The following is a 24,831-nucleotide window of genomic DNA, read 5'->3' as shown; positions in this document are numbered from 1 at the left end:
AGATTCCTTATGTAAATACAAGTGGTCAACTGGAACTGGCCTGAACCCCCTCTCTTAGAGGACATCCCTTCAGAACAGACAGCTTGGCACTAGTTTGAATTGTAAGCAAACTTTTGGGCCTCTGACCACTGTGAACACAGCTCAACAGATCTACACTATAGCATATAATATGTGAAGCTGCAGGAGAAAACTGTTCCTTTTTCAAAATGGAGATATGTCTGCCTGAGATCTGAAAAACAGCAACAATCTTTTTTTTCCAGTCTGTATTCAGTCACATCCAATTGTGCAGTGAATTTTGAAAAGCAACAGTGATGTTCCAGGAATACTGAATTGTGTATAAACATCTATTTTTTGCACGCTTTTGAGTAGAACCAGAATTTCATAATGATTTTTGTGCAGAGAATGTTTGTATCCATCTGGATTTTTCTTCTGATTTAAGAGCTTAATACACTGTGAAAACGTCAATAGTCATGAGAGAAGAGGCAAGTTTTACATTTCCCCTGAAAGATGGGAGCCTTTGGGGTCATATTTTACAAACCCTATGCTGGGAGACGGATTCTACTCTGACAAGAACAGCATGTGACTTACAACACCTATTCACCCATTTCCTTGATTTTTATTAAGAGTTTTTTCCTCCTAAATGATGTTTGGGCCAAACCTATCCTTATGAGCATGGTTCACATTGGCAAGTTGGCTCTGCTAAGGTTTTTCCAAGAAAACAAAGCAGCAACCATTTAAAGCATTTCTTTTCTGAAACAAGTATCTGTTCATTGTTTTTCTACGAATTGTTTTCCTGTATAAGTTTTCTTCCATTTTCTCACCTTTTAAAATTTTTTACACCTTTTTTAAAAGCTGTACAGTAGCAAATAAGCTGCCAACAAAGGACTAATAAATCCAGAAAGCTCCTCTTTTCCTAAAGCAGCTGTCATTTCCCTGTCAGGAGCAGGACACCTCCTGCCTGTGACCACTGGGAGGGACCTTCAGGTGGGGTTTGGGGTGAAACTGCTGCTGCTCCTCTGGCGCTGACGGGTGGAGCCGAGGGCTCAGGTGTGCCGACAGAGCCCTCCAGCCACTGGCACAAAGCCATTGGCATGGCAGAATGCACAAACAGCCACACAGAGGACAGCAGACTGTGCCACCCAGGCCTGGGGACCCCGGGAGCCCCCAGTCCCCCCAGCCTCCCCAGCCTGTGTACACTTCATTCCTGAGCGCCTGCAGAGCTGCTCTTGTCAGGGACGAGCTCTCAGCAGTGCCAGCCCCGCTGGGGAGTGTTCCCATACCGTTTGTCAGAAATAAAATCACTCGGTGCTATTACAGCAAAAATGTTCCTTCAGCGCTGAAACCAGTGGTAACAGGAGGACTTATGTTGGCTAAGTCTTGAATTGTACATACACAGAACTACTGTGCAAATATTTCAAGGCAGGAAGATCCTATACCCTCAATTATGTGAGCAGAGAGAATCTGCTGAGAACTAAAAGAATTAATCTATATAATTATGACAATTAGTCCAGTCCATAGTCACTACCATTTCAACAGTGCCTCACATTAATGGGATGCTAGACCTAGTATTAATGTCACTCAGCTCAGTAAGCTAAATGAAGCTCTGGATATTTTTGTATTAAATATACACAGTTCTCAACTGAAATAACATACATTTTATACAATCTTTTCTTTATTAACCTCAGGAATCATTCAATAATTTTCTATGGTATTTCTAATATTTAACATATATAGCCCAGCATTACTTTCAAACTTCAAACACAGCAGACCTCCAACCCAAAGGATCATTGTGGGTTAAAACAGTGCCACCCTCCTACTGACCTGCTCTGCTCCCAAGTAATTTAAGCCATAAATCTACCTCAACTGCTTTGCAAAATGACCATCACTGTTGGACAATTAAGGTCTTGGTCCTGTATCTGATCTACTTGGAAGAACCTTGTGGCCATTCAGAGTTCTTCTGAAATCCTCAGGGACCACTATGGACCTAAAGGTGCAAGGGAATGATTAATGCTCTGGCTTGCAGCCTGTGGCCAGGCCACTGACTCCTTCTAAAAGGTCTATAAAAGGTAAGAAAAGCAACACCTGCCACCAAGGGACCTGTCTGCATTTTACATAACACAGAAACACTGCCAGGTACCACCATCAGAAAAGAGGATGGAAAAGCTGCCTTGATGTATGAAGCCAACTAAGCATTAAAAACATTAAATTCCTTTGCTTACCTTTAAAATCAAACTGGTAGATGTTTTTCAAAGATTCATGAAGAAAGTAAAAACTTCCTAGAGCCTGTAAAAAAAATCCAATAAAACATGGAATTAAATATATATGTTATGTTATGTTATGTTGTGTTATATTATGTTATATTAGATTATATATAAAAAGATGTACTTTGGCTAACAAAACCTGAAAGAGCATCAGGCTTTCCTATTACAAAAAAAAAAACAACCACCAAACTCAAGAAATTAAATACCAATAAATAAACTGATGTTTAAATTTTATAAGATCTATAAATTTTTTTATTTATTTTGCTGCTTTTCTGAGATTTCATCAGTCATTATAAAGATGACCTCTAATAGCTGACTGACCGTGATAAGGGCACTGCCAGGTGTACACTGAAGCACCAAATGGATGGATGTGATAGGTGACACAGACAGATGCCTGAGCCCCATAAACAGACCCTCCATTCTGTTATAAAAACCTGACCATTTCTTCTTCACCTCCAAAGCAAAACCAAAGCTTTCAGAGCATGTGGTACAGGAAACAAGGGCGATTTTGAAGTTTTCTAACTTACACCCAAAGCCTCTGCAGAAGAGGCTCCACAACCTCCCAACACAGCCTGATTTGGTTTTTCCCTGCCCTGAAACTGAAATAGTTCCTCAACAGGGGCAGCCCCTTCTGCCTTGCTGCAGCAGGCTCCTCTGCAGCTGCCCCCTGCAGCAGGCTCCTCTGCAGCTGCCCCCTGCAGCAGGCTCCTCTGCAGCTGCCCCCTGCAGCAGGCTCCTCTGCAGCTGCCTCCTGCAGCAGGCTCCTCTGCAGCTGCCCCCTGCAGCAGGCTCCTCTGCAGCTGCCCCCTGCAGCAGGCTCCTCTGCAGCTGCCCCTCTGCCATGCCCCTCCAGGGCTGCCCGCCCGTGGGGCTCCTCGGTGCCACGGGAGCTTTGCCACGGTGACACACACAGGGACCATGACTTTGCTGCTGGCTGTGCTTCCTCCACAGACATGTCCTTTACTGCTTTTCCCCAGTTAATGAGAGGAAAATTACATATTAGAAGAGAACACATGAAAATCAAGTGAGAAAGGAAAAAAAACCCACAGCAAATAGATTTTATGCTGGAATATTTAAAAAAGACAAAACAACAAAAAATTAAAAGGACAACTTGATGAGCCTGTAGATATATCTGATGCACTCAAAAGAAACTTAAAAAACCCCCAGCCTGTTACTGGATAAACTCTTACTAAGAAGAATAAAAGAAGCAACAGTTTAAACCAAAAGGGATGATTTAGTTTCATTGCATCTTTTCCTCGCCAACAACAAAGCCCCTCCCAGCACAGCAGGGCTTGGTTCAGTGACTTTGCATTATTTATGAGATGCTGCACATCCAGAGATTAGACATTTGCTGATTTGTCAAAAGCACAAACACGAGGACCTGCCCATCTCTTTGAGATATGAGTTCACCCAACAGAAAGCAGTGCCACATGTTTGATTGATGAGTACACATCCCTGCCACCCAGACAGATTCCTTCAGGCCTTTGGGCTCCTTTCTTGTAACAGAGGAGGCAAACAAGGAACTGCAGGGGACATCCCTGTGAAGGACTCAAGGTGAAGTGTGCTGCAACAGGGACACATTGACAGGAGAAAATAAATCCTGGTATAAGACAAAACCTCTGCCACCTGATATTCCCATCTGGCCCATCTCTTTCTTCAAAGCGTAGGGCAAAATCTGACATATATAAAGGTAACATTTGCTATATAATAATACTCTTTAAGAACTCAGTATAAGGATAAAGCTTTTTTTCTTACATGGCCTTGAGAAGAAAAAGAAAGGAGCCTCGGCAAGCATCTGGAAAGTATCATCCCAAATGCATACTGTCAGAAAAATTTAAAAGCAAATGGAAAAGGGATCCTGGAATGGGAAAGCCTAGGCTATGTCAGTAACACGTGTCAATCCTGTAACATCGAAGTGATGTTTTTAAGAGAGCTTTGCCTTTTTCTACACAATGCAGGACAGCAGAATGATGCTGTGAAGGCACCTCTGCGGTCTCCAGTCCAAGCCCTGTCAGTGTGGCTGCCCAGGGCACTGTCCAGGAGCCTCAGAACTCTCCTGAGGTGCAGAGTTCCTGCCTTCCCTTCTGAGCTACTGCTCCTGTGTCTGACCACCCTCTTGGTAAAATTTCCCTTCATTTCCACTGGAATTCCCCATGCCTCAGCTGAGATGGACATTTATGACTAAGTAAAATAAAGTAATTGCAAATAGTGACCTATCCAATTCAGGTACGAATAACACTAAAAACAGGTGACCATTTAAATCTAGGTGACAGAATTGTGAACTCCAAAACTTCTCTATGTAACAACAAGTAAACCAAGAAAAAACCAGATGCTCTTAACCCTGTTTCAGTTAGGGCGTCATAACTCTATTAAAAACGGTACTGCCACTCATGCTTAAGCTACAACTTCATTTCTGAGTGTCACAATTTGTTCATTGCTTGTCTTTGTAAAGGTTTAATCTCATTTTTAAAAACTAATTTTTAAGACTTATGCAACCGAAGTTCAGTTTGACAGTCTACATTTGTGGCACTGAGCATCAACTACTCGTGCACAAGGAATCTGGGACTGTGATGAAGTAACTCTGTCAAGTTTCAGGAGCTGATACCACTAACATTCAGACTGGCTTGGACTGTGCAATTCCAAACACCACATTAAAAGTAATCAAAACTATAATGGAATGGAATTACAGCTATCACTATCTTCCGCATTATTATAGACTTAATCAGGCTTAGGTACATAAATGTAAACTTGCAAAAATGATGGAGTGCACTTATAATTATGTGCCCCAATGCAATGAAATATATTTAAAAAACCTTCCAAGGCCTGCTGCCTAGGCCCTTTTGTTGAGGCAATTATGTTAATTCAATTTATTTCTCATAAAATGTCAGTTAGCAATAAAGTTAAATGAGATTAATTTAAAGTTGAAGAGCTTTACCTTATTTTCTTATTTATAATTTCAGTATCGTTTGGAAAAAGCAGAACTGGTGCATATAGCAGCAGCAGCACATACAATATCTAAGTGATACGACACAGGAACACATTACAGATTATAAACCACCCAAACATCTTAACTTTTAAATATCTCAAACATAAAGAAAGAAAGCTATTATTTATTCCATTTGAAAGGTTGCTGAGATGGATGACTTCTGCTGCTAGCAGAAATTCTACACCACCTGTAAATAGGTGCCTGTACTGAAATGGCAGCTCAGCAGTCATGCTGTGCACTGTCCCTCCCTTCTCAGTCACAGGGACACCAGTGGCTGCACCACACAGACCAGCAGACCCAGGAGCACTGCAGCCGTCTCCACAACAGCCTCTGGAGCAGAAACCATAATTCCAGAAACCGTGACTCTGGAGAGGACCATAGCTCCAAGGGCCGCTGAGGCAGATGTCCCCACATGTCAGGGAAGAAGCACCTTCTGTAGCTGTGCCCCTGCAGGCAGTGCTGCAGCAGCCCTGAGCAGAGCAGCTGGCAGGCTCTGGTCCCAGAGCAGCCTGAGTTCTGAGTTCTGAGTTCTGAGCTCAGGCTCTGGTCCCAGAGCAGCCCGAGTTCTGAGCTCTGAGCTCTGAGTTCTGAGCTCAGGCTCTGGTCCCAGAGCAGCCCGAGTTCTGAGCTCTGAGCTCTGATCCCAGAGCAGCCCGAGTTCTGAGCTCAGGGATCAGGCTCTGGTCCCAGAGCAGCCCAAGTTCTGAGCTCTGAGTTCTGAGCTCAGGCTCTGATCCCAGATCAGCCCGAGTTCTGAGCTCAGGGATCAGGCTCTGATCCCAGAGCCGTCCGAGGTCTGAGTTCTGAGTTCTGAGCTCTGAGCTCAGGCTCTGATCCCAGATCAGCCCGAGTTCTGAGCTCAGGGATCAGGCTCTGATCCCAGAGCCGCCCGAGGTCTGAGTTCTGAGTTCTGAGCTCTGAGCTCAGGCTCTGATCCCAGAGCAGCCCGAGTTCTGAGCTCTGAGCTCAGGGCTCAGGCACAGCCCAGCACCTGTCACCTGAACGGAGCACTGCTGCCCCAGGGCTTGCCCAGGGAATGGCACACACTCTGCTCTCCACATGTCTCACTGGAATGAAGTGCAGACAGCAGCCACAGGCTTCTCTGCTTGATCCTCCAAGCAGCCTGCGAACACAGACCAGCTCTGAATGCTATTTCAGCAGCCTTAGGGCAGAGCAATGAGTGGATGGCTCACAGTTAGGCTCGGATCAGAAAGTCCCCAGATCATCAGGCCAACCTGGCAGTCCCTGGGTCTGTAACTGTACCAAGGTCATTGTCCTCAGTACCACCAGAAGCTTCTCGACCAGCCCAACCTGTTGGCCTGGGGATACATGGACAGCACAGGTTATTCCCAGGACTGATTAGCCAGGTGAACTGGGAGGGTGGGCAGCCCCTGGATCCCTGGCAGTGCCCAAGGCCAGGCTGGACACTGGGGCTGGAGCAGCTGGGACAGTGGGAGGTGTCCCTGCCATGGCAGGGGTGGCACTGGGTGGGATTTGGGATCACCTCCCAACCCAAATGATGATTCTGTGAATTCTTGATTTGTACCTTACTAATAAAGTCAGGAGCTGACAAGACAGAAAGGACTTCATCAGAGTCTGAGGTGCCCAGTTATGCCCAGAAGTACATGGACACCTGAGAGCAATACCCCTGGCCACGAGGAAATACCACACATTCACTGCCAGTAGCTCAGTGCCAAAACAGAAAGTCAGGTGGCACAGTCATGAATACTCACTTGTAGCTTGGCCAAGTTCTTAAGAAACCCACAAGAGAGTAAAACTGATTCTTCTTCTGTCCCCCTGTTCACTGTAACCAACAGCTTGGCTTTAACAGCCCTAAATCAGTCAGACAAGCACCCAAGGTCCTGTAGGCACAGCAGGGAGTCTCCTTTGCAAAGTCCCAGGACCTCTTTCAATATCACGGTCACTAACTGCAGAGTACACAGACAAACACATCCTGACCTTTGTCAGAATGGCCCTTATGAAAGGCTCAGGACGCAGGGAAAGGCCAGGCATTTTATCTCAGGCAATGCTGCTGTTAACAAAATGCTTTTTCCGGACTGACAGAAGTACCTGATCAGTCCTACCAGGCCTGTGTGCACACCTGTACTGCAGCTGGAGACACAGAGAGCAACTGCACCTACGGTGAGCACATTCATTAGAAGAGCTTCACATCTCCCCAGAAAAGTATTATGGAGAAAAAAAACAGGAATCTTCTCCCTGTTAGCACACTGAAGTTGAACATTCAGTGCATTTAATTAGGTTCCACAATGATACTCATTATGGTTTTAGAGATTTCTTTCATTAATCCATACAGAAAGACTCATCTGGGAGAACGAGTGCTGATGGCAAGAGAAACAATTGGTTCCGATGGTTCTGCATTATTAAAAGCACTAGTCCTTTAATTATACAGGAATTTTGCCACAAAATTTTGAAGATTTTAATAACTATAGGGTTTTAAAAACAGTTAATTGGCATAATTTCTTTTAAAAGTCCACCATTACAACTGTGGATATTTAGGAAATAGATGAATAAAAGTTTAATTACTGTACAGAGTAAACATTTACTGCATTACCTCACTAAATGTGACAGTTAATATATAAAGATTGCTTTAAATATATTTAAAATAAATTGCCAATGATGACACAGAAACTGTAATTCATGTAGTCATAAAATCCATAATTAGCTTTAATGAATATTTAAAGTCAAAGTTCAGCCCAACTTTTTCAATGTTTAACCTCCTATATCAATATAGTTCAAGGAATTCATTTATCATGGAACATGACAATGTCTGAATATGAATTAGCACGAGCACTGCTGACAGGAAGCCCTTATCTCCTACCAGGCTTTTTGGCTCTGCTGAATGTCAACAGTGGGTTTGGCACGCCTGACTCTATCGATTGTGCGCCTGCTTTGCCACCAACAATTAAAAAAGTATTTCGCATGTTTATAAACCCGAACATCAAGAGCAGGCATTAGTTTCCCGTTAGCGAGATGGAGTCTGTGAGTGGCCACCTCTCACCCAGGGCCAGCCCAGCACTGGTGGCGGCTGCCACCCGACAGGCTGACAGCAATGTCACACTGGAGCTGCCCCGGAGACTCCCAGTCTGGCTCACTCGCGTCACAGCGGCGTTTCAGGGACTTCAGACAGAAGAACCTGGAACCGGGGAGCGCGGGGCCCGGGCCGGACCGGCGGCTGCCCCTGCCCAGCGGCTGCCCCTGCCCAGCGGCTGCCCCTGCCCAGCGGCTGCTTGCCACCACCCCAGCCAGGCTGCTGGCTGTGGGTGCTCTCCTGCCCCAGGCCAGACCCTGCTTCCCAGGGACCGGGGGCACCTGAGCACGGCCTCAGCTGATGGGGCACCTGGTCTGCAGGTACCCTGACGTGGGTACAGCCACAGCAAAACGGCTCCGAAAATCTGCTCGGAAACAAGCCACGGTATCTTGGACTTTTCTGCCAGTTTGGAAACACTCTGTGAAAACACCTGGCCTTAGTTTGCTGTAAAATGTCGGTTTTGATACAGCTGCCACTCTCCCAAAAACAAAGGAAGGGCAGGCTGCAGCACAGGCAGGATGCAGCACACCTGAACAGTGAATGACGAAGTACACACAAGGGATGGCGCAGTTTTTGCCTGTGGTTCTGTGCACACTCAATCCACTACAGCCAAATTAACACCAACCATCTAATACCCATTCAAGGTTAAAAAACCAGGCTGGGTACACTGATCAAGTCATTATAAAATACTCTATCACTTCCTATTTGCAAACAAATTAGGTGTCCAGCAATTTATCATTTCCTGAATTAGAGTTATCAGCTAAAGCACATACAATTAAAGTGCCATTGAGACTGCCTGCACAGCCCTGCTCCACCTGAAGCGCAGACAAACGGAGCCCAATCCGACCATTCCAAACAATTACACCCCGCTCCTGCAGCTCTGCACTGCAAACACAGCTATCAGCTGCATTTCAACAGCATTTGAAGAATTGCACCTTTAATAAAGTGTCAGAGTGGGTGGGCTCCAAATACTCACTGACAAACTTCAAAAACTCTCTCGAAACAGACCTTGACCTGTATTCAAAACACCTGCTCAATTACATGTGATATTTCCATTGAACCAAATGGAACTGTCCACTCAGAAGGACTAAAACCAGTGACAGGACTGGCACTGCAGATTCTTTTAGTCCATAAAGTCTAAGCCATTATTAGGCGTCATAATCTAAACATACAATGCCCATAAATAAATAATACATGTATTTTATTTGTAATACCCATGTTGTGAAGAAGCCACATGCAGTCTCCAGTGCCCATTTCCCAGTTAAGACAATTTTGTTGGAGTATTAAATACTTCTGGAAGCAGCACATGCAGCTGGTAGGGATGAAAAAGGGTGCCCAGCTCTAGGAGTCTCTAAATCCTGGGAATTTCTTGACTGTAATTGTAATTTCTTGACTCCAAATATCCTTCTGCATTTCGAAAATAATTTCCACATACCGGTTTTGTCTTTAGAAGTTCTTCTGCCTTAAAAAACTCTACTTTCTTTGTAATGCATTTATTACATGGATTTTCAGACCAACTCTTCCAGCTGTACACGAGGCTGGGAAGTTCCACCTCGGCCTGCTCCGTGCCAGGTGAATCAGCTCTCAGTGCCCATGCTCCCAGCTCCAGTGAGCTCTCAGAACACTCACTGTGGTTTCCAGACATCCTTGACTCATCTGAATGCTGCAACCTTTGCTGTGCAGTCCTTGAGCACCAGCAGACGTACCTGCAACATCTAGCACTGCTTCCTCACTCTTCCTTCTTTTCTTCAGAGCAGCCCTTCCAAGTGTGAGGCCAATAACAGTGCAACTATCAAGAAGGATAATCACTACAAATTTACCACTAAAAAATACAAAAATTTTTAAAATACTCTAATTTTTTTTTGTTTTGCTTTTATTATAGTCAAACTAAATGTAATTGAGGAAAGAACTGATCAGTAAGTGTCCATACATAGCTTTATACCTTGTACTGTTTATTTCTAGTCTCTTTCACAAGATTTTGGTATATTCAGATGGGTTTATCTGTTTAGGTTTAATGCAAGGTTGAGACTTGTCTACACCACAGACTAGAGTAACTATTCTAAAAATTCTAAGATATCTAAATCCCAAGTCATTTAAATGCTTAATCAAGAGATCAACATAAAAAAGAACTTGCTTGAAGTCCTGGTCATTACAGATACCTCAGAGAGGTCTCTGCTAACAGTAACCACCATGGTACATTTTCTGGAATAAAAACCTATCCCCGGGAGTTTTAATTTTCCTATTCTGAAGACTAACAGAAAAATTGGGGATTTTCTGCTAATATAATCCACCTGTATTACCTTCTCTTAGTAATTTTGTTACAGCAAATGAAAAGTCATATTCAGTTTAAAAACATTATTTGGGACCAGTTAATTTAAGAAGAGAAAAATGAACAAACAAAGCCTATGAGATTTATATAAACATATCCAGTGAGTTAATGAATAACCTATATGCAACCTAATGCACAGACAAAGAATATTTAATGCCACTTTTGATACTGATATATTTCACAAAAAGATTGCATATTTTAATTACAAATCAATTAAATGAAAAAAAAATCAGACAGAGGTTCTTTTCTGAAAACCGAGATTAGTGCCAGATCAAGGAACCAACCCAAGCTAAAGGAAGTGTATGTGTGCTGAGCACTTATAAAAAGCGCCACTTATCAATATTCCTGAAGGCAAAGTAGAGCCTTCACGAAGTCATTAATCACGCTGTTATTTAATATTTCTATTACTCAAGCACTCTGGAGGCCCCAATCAGGATAAGAGGCTTCCAGCTTGGCTGTGCCCCAGTGCAGAAGGGAGGCTGCAGGAATGCAGGATCAGAGCTGCAGCCCAGGGCTGTGCTCTGCATGCGGCCAGCCCAAGGGCTGATGGCAAGGGCTGAACGTGCCCAGAGAGCCAAAACCTCTGCCGAGGATGCCAAAGCCACTGCCAAACCCTCTGCTGTGCTCAGAATATTCACCAGCTCCTCAGGATGGGAAGGGACAGAAGGAAAGGCTAATTTCTAACTGTGAGCACAGCAGAGGATAAACATAAGTTCTCCTCAAAAGATACCCAGGTAAATTTCAGTGTTGAATCTTATGGAGAACCAAATCTATTCCCCAGGAAGTTAAAAATTCTCGACAAGCTCAAAAAATTACCCAAAGATCCAGATTTATCATGTGGATAAGTGGCAACACTTCTTGAATTTCGAGAAGCAGAGCTTGAACTCCGGGTGCAGAAGGTAATGTGCGAGTGCAGGATATTATTTTTTATCTGTATTGTACCTGCTGTTTCACATTCATTTTTTGCAGCCAGGGCCAGCCGGCAGGACAAGCAGCCTCCGTGAAAGCCCAGCCTGCTGTGCAGGGGACGCTGCTGCCAGTGCCAGCTGTCCCCACTGCCACATGGCACAGGGTGTGCCCTCAGCAGTGCTCCTGCAGCTGGACCCAACCTGCGTGCAGTCTAAGCAGATGGGAAGACTGACACATGTTCAACACTTCACCACAGTTTTCTTCTGGTAAAAAAAAAAGGCACATTATCTTGGGGAAAGCTGGTAAGCTGTGTGACTCCTACTACACTGACTCGATGCTAAATAATTTTAATTTTGAAAACTTTAAATCAATATGGTATTTCATTGCTATGTTCTTCCATAATACACTCAAGATGACAAATTCAATTTGATGAGGAGGCATTAATGCCCATTTCATTTAGCATTATACAGGTCATCTACAAATAGGATAGTACCATGTGGTAAAAGGTTGTATTTAGCGTGTCACAGTCACTGGTGGTTGTTTTGTATCTCAGAGAACCTTTGTAGCTGCTTCAAAATAAGAGATGATTGATTTACAAAGTACCAAATTTCAAATTTCATATTCTAGGACTAAACATCAAATAATTGGACAAAGCTGTCCCCTTGTCTGACCCATCACAATCAAGCCCCTTTCAAGGTTGACTGCCTGCATAAGAAATATGTGCATAATTTCATTTTGTCTCCTGTCCAACATCCAATGTTAGAAGTTAATTAAATTGCTTGTCCATTGTATTCATCCACTTACAAAGTTAATGATATTCTGTTCTTGAATTAAAGAGAATTTTATAAAGCCTGCACTATGGAACCTGGCATGCTGTACACTGAGGAGCTGAACCCTGTCATGGTTCCTGATTGCAGCTCTCCTAATTAGGAAACAAAATGAATGTTTCTGTGTCTGCCAATGCAGAGGACAAGTCATTCCAACAGCAAAGGTAAATGCTCTGTACAATAGCAACTTAATAATATCTCATGTTTGACTGTAATAAATTCTGCAGGATTAATAAACCTGTTAAATTTTTAAATTAACATAACAAAGATGAACTGCAGAAGAACAAGGCAGCCTCAAAAGAGGGTCACAGATTTGAGGCACAGAAAAGCTTTTTGCAAGGGCATCAACCTTGAGGACACTGAAATCGTTTCTCGTTCTTGCACAGATGAAGAAGGAAAACACAATGCTACGGCAACCTGCTGGAGAAGCTGGGATTATTAATAATTTCATCTGTACCCCTCTGGTGCCTTTGGCTTAGCTACACTGACCTGGTAGTTCTGCAACAGTCTTCCTGAGCAGCCACACAGCCAGAAGTGTGGCACAGCTGCAAATCCAGTACCTACGCAGCAAGTTTGCTGTCCAGGAATGCTGCTGGTGACAGCACTGACCATCAGGAGCCAAAGCCAGAAACCAGCACAAAGCCTTCATGCCACGCGACAAAAAATAACCACAAGGTTACTGTTTTTTTCTACTCTACTATTTTTGTACATGGTTTGTAGCAGCGAGTGGTTTAGGATTCCACAATGGTTATTATTCTACTCAAGCATGAGGTCGAGTAGAAGCCCTCAGCACATTGCCCTGCACAAAGTGCTGTTTCAGAACCCTTTTTTTTGCTCTGGGCAAGCAGCACCAGCCTGCCTGTGGCAGGGGCTGGAACTGGACAGTCCCGTCCAGCACAGGCTGCTGTGGGATTCTGTGACCCGGTCTGGCACTGCCAGGGGACAGGGCTGGAGCTGGGAGCGCCCGCCAGAGCACAGGGCTGGCTCTGCTCTAGGGCTGGGCCTGAGCCGCGTCTGGCTGCGTCACCGCGGTGGCACAGCCTTACCAGCATCTGTCCCTGGTGATACAGCCTTACCAGCATCTGTCCCTGGTGGCACAGCCACGCCAGCGCCTGTCCCTGGTGATACAGCCTTACCAGTGCCTGTCCCTGGTGATACAGCCTTACCAGCGCCTGTCCCTGGTGATACAGCCTTACCAGCGCCTGTCCCTGGTGATACAGCCTTACCAGCGCCTGTCCCTGGTCATACAGCCTTACCAGCGCCTGTCCCTGGTGATACAGCCTTACCAGCACCTGTCCCTGGTGATACAGCCTTACCAGCGCCTGTCCCTGGTCATACAGCCTTACCAGCGCCTGTCCCTGGTGATACAGCCTTACCAGCACCTGTCCCTGGTGATACAGCCTTACCAGCACCTGTCCCTGGTGATACAGCCTTACCAGCGCCTGTCCCTGGTCATACAGCCTTACCAGCGCCTGTCCCTGGTGATACAGCCTTACCAGCGCCTGTCCCTGGTCATACAGCCTTACCAGCGCCTGTCCCTGGTGGCACAGCCTTACCAGCGCCTGTCCCTGGTGGCACAGCCACGCCACTTTCACCTTCTGTGTGACATGCAATAGTCTGAAACCTCTGAAAACACCACCAAACACCACCAAACACCAGCAAACACAACTGAACACAACCAAACACCACCAAACACTACAAAACACCACTAAACACAACCAAAACACCACCAACCAATAGCAAACACCACCAAACATCACCAAACACCACCAAATACAACCAAACACCCCCAATCACCACCAAACAGAACCAAACACCACAACACTACCAAACACTACCAAAACACCACCAAACACCACCTAATACTACGAAACAGCACCAAACACCACCAAACACAACCAAACACTTCCAAAACCTCAGGCTTTCAGTGCCCACCTGTATCACCATCATTACGAACTGAGTAACAAATACAATGAGAATTGCCCATATTTGAAAAGCAATTGCAATCTCTCTAAACTTTTTCCAATTTAATACAAAATATTTTACGTAAAAATCAGAAAGTCTCTCTCCCAGCTCTTCTTTGTCTTTTGATGCTGTTAATACAGAGACTTAGTGTTAAACCTTGTATGTGTCACTGGACTGACTGAGCAAAAAAAAGTGACCCAGTGCAGTGACTGCCCGGCTCTGTACGCTGCCACTTCAGCTAGAGACAAAGATGCAGATTATATGCTTTTTAAAATTATTATTATTGCCTACAAGGAGCCAAACTTGGTATTTATTTTCTAACGGGCTTCACTCCGCTGACATGAAGAGCAATGTGATTAGATATTTTAAGCCCTTTGTACCAGTTAATGTACTGATTCCATAAAGTAATAACAATATAAGCCAAAGCAACAGTAGCAGAACAATTCAAGCTTACTCTGTCTCAGTTCAGTAAAAATACTGAAAACTGAGTTATGATAAATCTTAAAAAAAAATTCCATGCATGCAAACTAAAAATAAAAGCATAAATGAAAACGTGCAGCATGTTTGGTTTAGCAAACATAGGAAAACATCAGGATCACTGACAAGAAATTAATTTTCCTGGAATTATACAGAATAACTGGATTATGTAGAATAATTGAATGCATGCTGCCATTTTGCATTTCTTCATGTAAACTTCAGAGCAATATTTTATTGTAAGTAACTTTAAATTATGCTCATTTTCTTCAAGTGGTTGCATTTCCAAAATAATGCTACATGGACCAAACCCAAAGATGTATTTCAACTAATGTAACTTTTGTGAGCTGACACTCATTAAATGGTATTGGCAAATCAATAAGGACATAAAGATGTAAAGCCTTTCTTTATGAAATAAACCAGATTATACTCTTCTAATCTAAATACTCAGTTAAGTCTATTGGTAATTAAATCACTTGGAAAACCTGCCTTGTTATTAAAGTCTCTTCAGACTGTCCATGCAAGTTGGAGTATGTACATATACAATATATATTACTTCTATTTCTACCTTTCATAACTTTTCAATTTCAATTAAAATTATGTAATTTTTATTGGGAATCACATTACATGCATGATTGAGATAAGTTAATTAAAGGACAATCAATTCTAAGAGATGGCCAACAATGAACCTAAACAGTTTACAAATTACCTACTGCCATTCAACCAGAGCATGCAATGTCTGTGGGCAATTACAAAAAAGCTTTAATTGATTTTTAAAATTTCAATAATACCACACATTTTGTATATTCAGAAGTACTTTGCCTGGGCTATGATTTTTAGCATTAGAGGAACTGCTGGGACCACCACTGCAAACTCCTGGGCAATGCAGAACCCGGATTTAAAGCTCAAAGCAAAGCTGACACACCTTGTGCACCCCAAACCAGCCATGCCTGCACCTCAACTTGAACAAATACCCAGTTTATGTGGTGTAACCGTTTAAGTTAGTAATATTTTAAAGGAACTCATTCTTGACTAATTACAATTAGAAGGCATTTAGCACACTCCCTTGAAGTTTGTTACAGACAGGCAGGTTCCACTGCTCTGATGGCAGACAAGAACATTATTCTCTGAAAATTCTGGCAACCAAAACCGAATTGCTCAAAAGCAAAAAACTGTCACTCTCTGACTCACTTCTAATACAGCAAACAGGACTCCTTGATGCTCTTTTGCTTCAACATCCTACAAAGTCTGAATGAAAGGCTTGCTATGACCTGTTTCCACTGCCTCCTCCTTGCTCCACTGTGGGGAGGTCTGACAACTCCCAGAGCACCAGCTGTGAGAAGCAGGAACAAGCAAAGGCTGGGTCCCCAGCAAAGGCATCTTCTCACTTTGGAAATCCCCAAAAAACTGTATCATGCTAGGAAAAGAAGCTCCAGTGATTCTGTGGCTGCAGGTAGGACACTTGTAATGTGCAGGGAACTAATTTTGTGAGGCTGCCCCTGTCAATAGACATCACATGAACAGTGAGCAGAAAGCAAATGGCTGGCTCACTCTTCCTGACGTGCTTGTCCTGCTGAGAGCCTGGAGATGAACAGGGCAATAGGATGGAAGTGCCCAATCTGCCAGCTGCCCAGGCATGCCAGCTCAGATTTATCCTGAAGCAGAAATCCAGCTTAGAGGTGGGGAACTTGGAAGGATGCCACTCTCCCTGCTGCAGAAGCTCCTTTCACAAGCGAAACATCATTAACAGTGTAGGAAAAACCTGCTAGAAATGTTTGCCATATTTTGCTTGGAAGTGTAATTAATCATTTCTATTAATGCTTCACCTTTGGAAATCTCAGATGAACTTCAGCTGTTGAACTGCCACAAGGGCAAGGTGTTGAACTAGAAACAATACAACTTGCCTAAAGGTTTTACCAGCTTCAGGTGGGGGCCCAGTTTACAAAGGCAGCATTTCAATGTGCATTCCTAACTTCTAAAAAACAAATCCAAAAATAAAAACAAAACCAAAAATAATAAAAACAAAAGGGCTCTATAGACCATACGAAAAGTGAGTTAAGATTACTTCATTTACTAATCCTGTGACCATTGCCACGCTCAAGGTTTTTGCTTTTCTGTTTTTGGTCTTGCTACCATCACCATATTACCACTGTTTTTTTCTAGCTTTGAGCTAGAAAATGATAAAGAAAAGATATTTTAAGCATTTCAAGAACAGCAGAGAATTGTAACATACTTTGTGAAGCTGATCCATCAGTAACAAGAAGTCCACAGCACAAATACAGCTCACGGCTCTGTAACATGCTTCTTGATCACATGCAAGCTGATGAAAGGGAGCTTTGGTGATGCGGACTGGAAGCCTCCAGACCTGCAGCTGAGGCCTGACTTTACTACAGTTTGCAAGGGCATTAACTGCAGATCTGTTCCTGCTCAGGATGATGCCAACAGCTCTGAGAATCCTGAAGAGAAGGCACTGCTCAGCCAGCCTGGAATTACAGCTGAGCTCAGGAGCCAGCCTGTGCTGCTGCACTGCCAGGATTACTGCGCTTTTACACTTTGAGCACAACTGAATGGAAACAAATTTCTACTTTTAAACTGGAATATGCTTTCTTACAGAAAACAGATGAATTAAAAGGTCTAAAAAAAAAAAAGGGGCTCTTTTGAGGAGTGCAAGGTATCAGTCAGTTTTGCTGTTAGCACACCCACAAGAAGGGCTTCTTGTCCTACAGGCTCACACCTGGATGACAAAGCAGTCACCATCTGAAAGCAATGTCACCATCAGTAATAGTGGAAGTGAGAAAGAAAACCTCTATATAAATAGAAGTAATAACTTGAATTTTATTTTAAAACTGAGAAGATAAAAATAGTCTGTATAAATCAAGCAAGTTGTCTCTTCATGTCACTTTTATGATGGACATTAATCTTAGTTTCTAGACAGAACTGCTGTCTGATGTAACCACGCTTATTGACTTAATGGGAAGAAATTTATATTAGTCTAGGAAGCTGTGATGAATGCAGTCTTAAAGTTCAATGACTCAAACACTTAGTAACCTCAAACATTGACCCAGATAGACAGAAACTTAAATCTTAATCCTGAAGCATAAGTTTATGCTTCATTCACATTTTGTTGTCAAGGCATTTTGAATCTTCATGTGTTTTTTCATCTCCTAATGCACATATGTGTGTGCAGAGGCTGTGCATGCCATTTCCACCCAGAGAGAGACCTGCCACTCCTGGGGTCAGGCTCTGGTCCCACTGGCCTCTGCCCAGCTCGGGAGATCCCAGCAGGTTCTCCCAGCACAAGCACCACGCCACGGCTCAGCCACAGCCTGGCCTCTGCTAGGCAGCACTGGCCCTGTCCTCAAACATTTCCACTTCCAGATGTAGGACTAAGAGCTGATAAACAACCTTCACACCTAAATATGTTAATATAGATGTGTTCAATGAAAAGAAACATTCCTGAATCTGAGATTGGATAATATCACTGCAGCAAAAGCTGTTCAGCTGCTGGGATGTCAGCAATTTAATGCAGCCAACAGTTTATGGATCACAAATGAGATTTATCACACAACTGAAAACCTGTAGTACTGACTCTTGCAAGGAACAAGGCTCAGGCTTTTGTGTAATTTGGTTTGGTTTAGAAAATTAGACAAAAAATAAACCAAACCATTAATGACTTATGGCTCACACGTTCAAAATTGGAGATCCCTTGATTTGTTACAGGAACTATAGTGAAAACACCCAATTCCACTCCCCTCCACTGTCTGAACTTAGAAGATAGTAGTTAACTAATTTATAAAATATATTTTTTATAGCAACACCCATTCCATACATCAGGAGAGATTCCCAGCTGTATGTATCCCAAATCACTGGAGTTAACAAAATGCACCAATCTACATGGGACCTTTGTGAGAAGATGGTGATGGAAATAGGAGTGTTCCAAGTCAGAAGGAACAAGGCAACCTAGTTTAATCTGATTATTCTGAGGTTGAGGCAACATATTAATCAAGTGGACAAAACAATTCTGTTAATGACATTCAAAAGGTACAGTACAATAATCAATCATTTACTATATTGCAAATGATAAAACAAGCATCCAGAAGGGTTATGCTAATTACATGTTTCAAGTCAAATGAACCCATTCCATGCTTTGTCTTGTTTAGACAAATAGAGCATTCCTGCCATTTAATTGTATTCGGATGTCTATACCAGTGTCTGCAGCGATACATTAGCCTGCACAAACTGCACGTGGGCTGATCCCTCCAGCGCAGGAGCGCCGGCTCCGCCGAGCCCCGGCCACGCAGCCCGGCAGCGGCACGGACACACGGGCACGCGGACATGGGACACACGGACACGGGACACACGGACACGCGGACGTGAGGACACACGGACACACGGACACGCGGACGTGAGGACACACGGACATGGGACACACGGACATGGGACACACGGACATGGGACACACGGACACACGGACGTGAGGACACACGGACATGGGACACACGGACACGCGGACGTGAGGACACACGGACATGGGACACACGGACACGCGGACGTGAGGACACACGGACATGGGACACGCGGACGTGAGGACACACGGACATGGGACACACGGACACGCGGACGTGAGGACACACGGACATGGGACACACGGACAAGCGGACATGAGGACACACGGACATGGGACACACGGACACAGGACACATGGACATGTGGACATGAGGACACATGGACACAGAGACACACAGACATGAGGACACATGGACACAAAGACACGAGGACATCAGACACACAGACATGAGGCACACAGACACAGAGACACTCAGACATAGGACACGCCAACACACAGACACTTGGAGACGTGGACGCAGGGACACTTGGACATGAGGACACTCGGATACATGGATACAGGGACATGAGGACACAGGGACACATGTGGACGCAGGGACACTTGGACATGAGGACACTCGGATACATGGATACAGGGACATGAGGACACAGGGACTTGAAGACACAGGGACACTCAGCCACGAGGACACAGGTCACATGGACACAGACACACGGACACAGGTACGTTCAGACACACAGACATGGACACACGGACACTTGGACACACAGACACACACGTGTGGATGCAGACATGCGGACACTCAGACACAGGCACACACAGGAACACACGGACACACAGACATGCAGACAGATGGACACGTGGACAGACACAGGCAGGGAGCTCTTGCCAGCACCCTGCAGGGAGCAAGCGCCTGGCTGCTCCTGCTGTGCCTGCACATCCTCCTTCACCTGCAGTGCAGGATTCAAGAAAAACTGAACATTTTTAAGAAAAAACCTACTAAGCCTATAAAATCAACCAAACCCACAGAGAACTGACATCAACCAAGTATGTTCCTAAGTCTGTAATTAAAAACAAAAACCCAAACCCAAAGATCTTTTCCTAAATCCCAATCAAAACATCCTTTCAGATAAAAAATTAGGGAAATACACATTTCCTTAGTTTTCAAAAGAAAGTTGTTTTTTTAAAAAAACAGGCACAAATCACTGCTATGTGTTTCAGAACCCTGACCCCATGCCTTTTTCTGACTAGCAACAGATTACAGTTTTATTCAAAACATTTTCCAGTGAAAGCAAAAAAAATGTAAGCCATAAGAAAATTCAACTTCCTATACTGCATCACCTTCCTCACTTTTAAGGACCAATCCCTTGGTTACAGGCAAGAGAAAGGACCTCCTAAAGAAGCTACACTAACAAGTGCACAGATGCTATTGACTTCAATGGGTTTCCTTGGGAATTTACATATTTACCAAATTTTAAAAAAATTAACGCCTGGACTCAACAGGGGTGATCTGGCCCTATTGTTCTCTTAAGTAAGAAAAATGTCCATTTTCAGAAAGAAGACTCTTGATTTTGAATTGCAATGACTGCAAGTACCCTGACTCACATGGTGTCCTGTATAATTACACTACTGGTTCTGGTTTTCCTTGATAAAAGTAAATGTAAGGAATAAGGAAAAGTAGCTACTAGCTCAGGTCAGGGAAAAAAATAACTTTGCTGCTATGTATAAAAACACAAAATCGATTTTGTGCAATTTAGTATCTACATTTAGTTTTGAGTTTTTAAACTGTAAATTATCAAAACAGCAATACTTGTTTCCTAGCAACATTTAAATAAATTACTAGACAAATCCAAATCACTAAAATGACATTTTTAGCCTTAAAATACTGCATATATATATATACCTCCCTGGTCTTTTAAAACATCCTCCCTACCAGAGTAGTGACATTTTTGGTTTGGAGGTTTTACAAGGATTAGTCATAATTTTTGCTATTATATGTTGTATAATCAGCCATGTAAACTCCTGTCAGCTTGCCTTAAATTAACTTTAATTCAGGTTTGCCAAAGAAGAAAATCCAACTGTAACTAAATGAGGTCAAGGACTTTGAGGACCTCATCGAGTCCCACAATACCTGGATCTCTTTATGAAGTCCGTCTGCTCATCATGAGTCACGCAAATGGGTGCAAGTATGGATGGCAGATTAAATAACTCTGTTTAATATTAGTCAGAAATAAGAAACAATAACTAATATTTGTAAAAAGTTACACCTGAAATATTCCACTCTGTCTTATGTTAAATGTACTTAGCAGAAAGGTCAGAGCTCCTGAATTTGCTAGATAAATAAATGTTGGTGAGGTGGATGAATCACTGGAGAATTGGTGCATGGCAGCGAATGAATAACCTGCAAATGCTTCCCAAACCCCATTATTTCCCTTTTTCCAGTAGGCCAAAGATTCATGTCCCTGCATGCCGCCAGTTCATTACGGAGAAATATCATTCCTCTCCTGGCACTCTCTGGGCGGCCTCTCAGCCCCACGAGGACCCTTTAATGTTTAATTCCCCATCATCTGCTCCACTGAACAGCTTAATCTCTGCTTGTATGATCAATACTATATCAGTGTAAATTAAAATGACAATTTTAAAGTAATTAAGCCTGTTAATGCTCGATTCAAATGTCATTATTTGCACAAGGGATTGAGGAGAAATTACATCGTGTCCAGGGTGACAGGAAAATGTTTGAGCCTTCTCAATCCTGTTGCCGCTGTGCCACTGGAGGCTTTAGCAAAGCAGATTAACTTCTAGCTCCCACTGCCAGGATACCTATCCAATTTCAAAAGAGGATAACACAATTTGATAAATTTAATTCCAGCTACAAACTCAATTATTGTGATAATGGATGAAAACTGGGAGGAGACACTAAACAAGACTCACATAAAAAATACACTTAACTTCAGAATGAGATACAACAGTAATTGTTTTATTTGATTTGCTCTATCCCTTTTGAAAACCCTTTAAATAATTGTGATTGTTAGAAGAATGGCCAGCATTTATTAAATAGCATGAGCTCTAAGATCAAAGTGGCTGCAGTTTAAAGGATTTTGGTCACAATGGAAATGTTTGCTATCCTTCGTTGTACAGCTACATTTATTAGACAAGTAAAATTACATCATTACAGTATTGGATCTCATAAATAGATCTATAAAACTCAACTACACTCAGATGAAATCTCAGCCCATTCCACGTGCTGGCCTTTCCAGACCCTACCTTGACAGCATGTAGTCATTTATTATTTCAAAGGAAGATTTTAATAGTAGAAAACCCTAAACTTTAACAGACAGCCACAGGAGTGGGTTTGCATTTCAGGCCTGACCAGTGGAAAGTGCAGTCAAGCTATTGTTACCTGAGCTCATCTTTAACTGTGGGATACAAAAATCCACAGCAATTTAGGCAAAACACTGGACAGAGCAATCAACATTTTATATTTTGAAGGAGAGAGCAAAAGTGAAACACTGAATGTCATGGTTTTAACTCATTGGTAAGGAATAGTCAAAAACCTCTTATGCAAAGGAAGTTTCAACTGCATCACACTCCTCCTGCAAAGGTACCACCAGCCTGAGAGGTCCATCAGCATTCCTGTCACTGGATATTGTTTAATAAATTCAGTTTATCTGACCGTTTGCATTTCCCGAAGTTCTCTGAAATAATTATATTGAATTTTTATTAGTGCACATGAAACATTTTTGGCTTTCACTTCTTTGAATAATAAATGGCATATATTAAAGTGCCTTACAGGTCTAATAACTTGCATCAGATCCATGTAGGCCTGTCTTATTAACTTTTAGTTTAAATTACAGCAGAATTCATCAATCAGTGTTTCTAAAAAGCAGACTGCACATTGCCACAGACTCTCAAGAAAAATGGATCTCAGGACAATTAAAACATCTACTGTGTCTCAAGTATTTAATCAGAAAATCTATCAACCCACAGATTTTCTTAGATGGACTGTCTAACAAAGAACCCTGAAAGAGTAACCGAAGACTATTAAAAATTTTTCGCAGTGATGAAGAAAATGGAAAAAAAGACCTGAGCTTTAAAGCAAGCTTAAGTTTTAAAATTAAATTCATTAACTCTAGCACAGAGTTCTGAAATGAAAATTGAGCCGAGCTGCAGCAGGCTTGGTGCTCCCTCGCTCACTCCTTGCACACAGCAGCTGCTGCCGTGGCACAGCTCAAACCCAAGCCCCGAGTGCTGTTTGATGGAATGAGAAAGATCTGTCTCCCGCAGGAATAGCTGCAGACTCAAAACTGGGAGGCTACAGGAATGCTACTAATGCGAGCTTTAATTACATTTTGCTCTGATAATGAAATCTTTAAATTATAAAGCTTCTGCACCAAAACAGAACCAAACTGCCATCTTTAAAAAAATGACCAGAAAGCACATCAAACGAGTGAGGCCACTGTTACTCTGAGATTCCCAAATTCCTTCAAACTCTGCTTTACCCTCTCTCTTCCCACATCAGTGACAGGCCTAAAGACCTGGCTGCTGCCATAGTGTATGGAAGCATGCATGTGTTGGGTAGGGGTTACTCTTCTTAAGGAAAGAGGAAATTAAACAAACATCTTTTGGAGGGCATTTTAAATTATATTAGGAAATATGAAGTAACACTGTTTTGATACCACTGTGAAATTGCCACCCCTAACAATATTATGCAGTATCTGCACTGACAGCTTGAAATATTTCCCCTGTTACGCTCTACAAAAAATTAATCCCGACACGAGTCCATGTATGGATTCCACAGCTGGCTAGTTGAATTCATAGAATATATATTAAAAAGGGGTAATGTGCCAAGAGTATTGAACAAGGCACTTCTCAAACATTCAGCTTGCTCCCACAAGGCAGAGAGGGACCATGGTTCACCAAGGGTACAGATGAGGACAGCTGCCTAACCCCACTGTTCAGAGCAGAGTTCACTGCCTGCTGGCTGGAAGGAAAGAAAGATACAACTTTCAAATTAGTGCCTGAATAGACTATTAGAATATTTCCCTTTGTACCTCACCTAAAACCTGGGCACACACTACAACAGTGTTTCTGGCTTGCATTACTAGTAGGGCGTGTTAATGAACATCCCACCGAACAGAGCAACACATTAATTGTTTCCCTGCATACAATAATAGTTCCATTTATCATGCACACGATGACCCATGCTGGCTTTGCAAAGCTTAATAATCATCACTGATCTCAGTGCCTGAAGAATGAAGGAAGCATTGGTAAAATTTTCCCCAAGTGACAGATTCATTCAGAATTATTGAACAAACCTTTGCTGTTGAAGATAGAACAAGTGTTCAACTTTGCTTTTCAAATTGCACTGGCAGCTTTTAAAGAAATAACACAGGTCAGTAGAAACAAACCAAACATTACTGGGAGTCCATCAGATCTATTTATCCTCATCACTGTTCTATTTGAAAACAGCTCTTTCTTTTAATACTATATCTAGTATGTGCTGATTTTTTTCTACTAGGCCTTTATTAACCTGTGAGAATATAAGGAAAACCAAGTGCTTTAACAGATTAGTAATCTAACTTGATCTTCATTCCTCCTATGCATATTTGGTCCATTTAGCATCTGCAGTAATGAGGGGCTTCATCTGGGTGGTGGAGAGTCTTTGTCCTATGCTGGCAGCTCCACA

At 42.9% G+C, this 24,831-nt stretch overlaps 1 protein-coding gene across 4 annotated transcripts in view; it reads right to left on the bottom strand.

The window, feature by feature from the left end:
- Positions 1–24,831, bottom strand: part of INPP5A (inositol polyphosphate-5-phosphatase A) — a 177,810-nt gene that overhangs the window by 84,341 nt on the left and 68,638 nt on the right. For all 4 annotated transcript variants that reach the window (XM_072931385.1, XM_072931386.1, XM_072931387.1 and 1 more), the window contains exon 5: positions 2,220–2,283. In XM_072931385.1, coding sequence (XP_072787486.1) covers positions 2,220–2,283 — 64 coding nt within the window. The remainder of the gene's footprint in view (positions 1–2,219; positions 2,284–24,831) is intronic.

The sequence above is a fragment of the Taeniopygia guttata genome, chromosome 6 (assembly GCF_048771995.1).
Source record: "Taeniopygia guttata chromosome 6, bTaeGut7.mat, whole genome shotgun sequence".
NCBI classification, from domain to species: domain Eukaryota; kingdom Metazoa; phylum Chordata; class Aves; order Passeriformes; family Estrildidae; genus Taeniopygia; species Taeniopygia guttata.
This window is presented reverse-complemented; position numbering and strand designations above follow the sequence as displayed.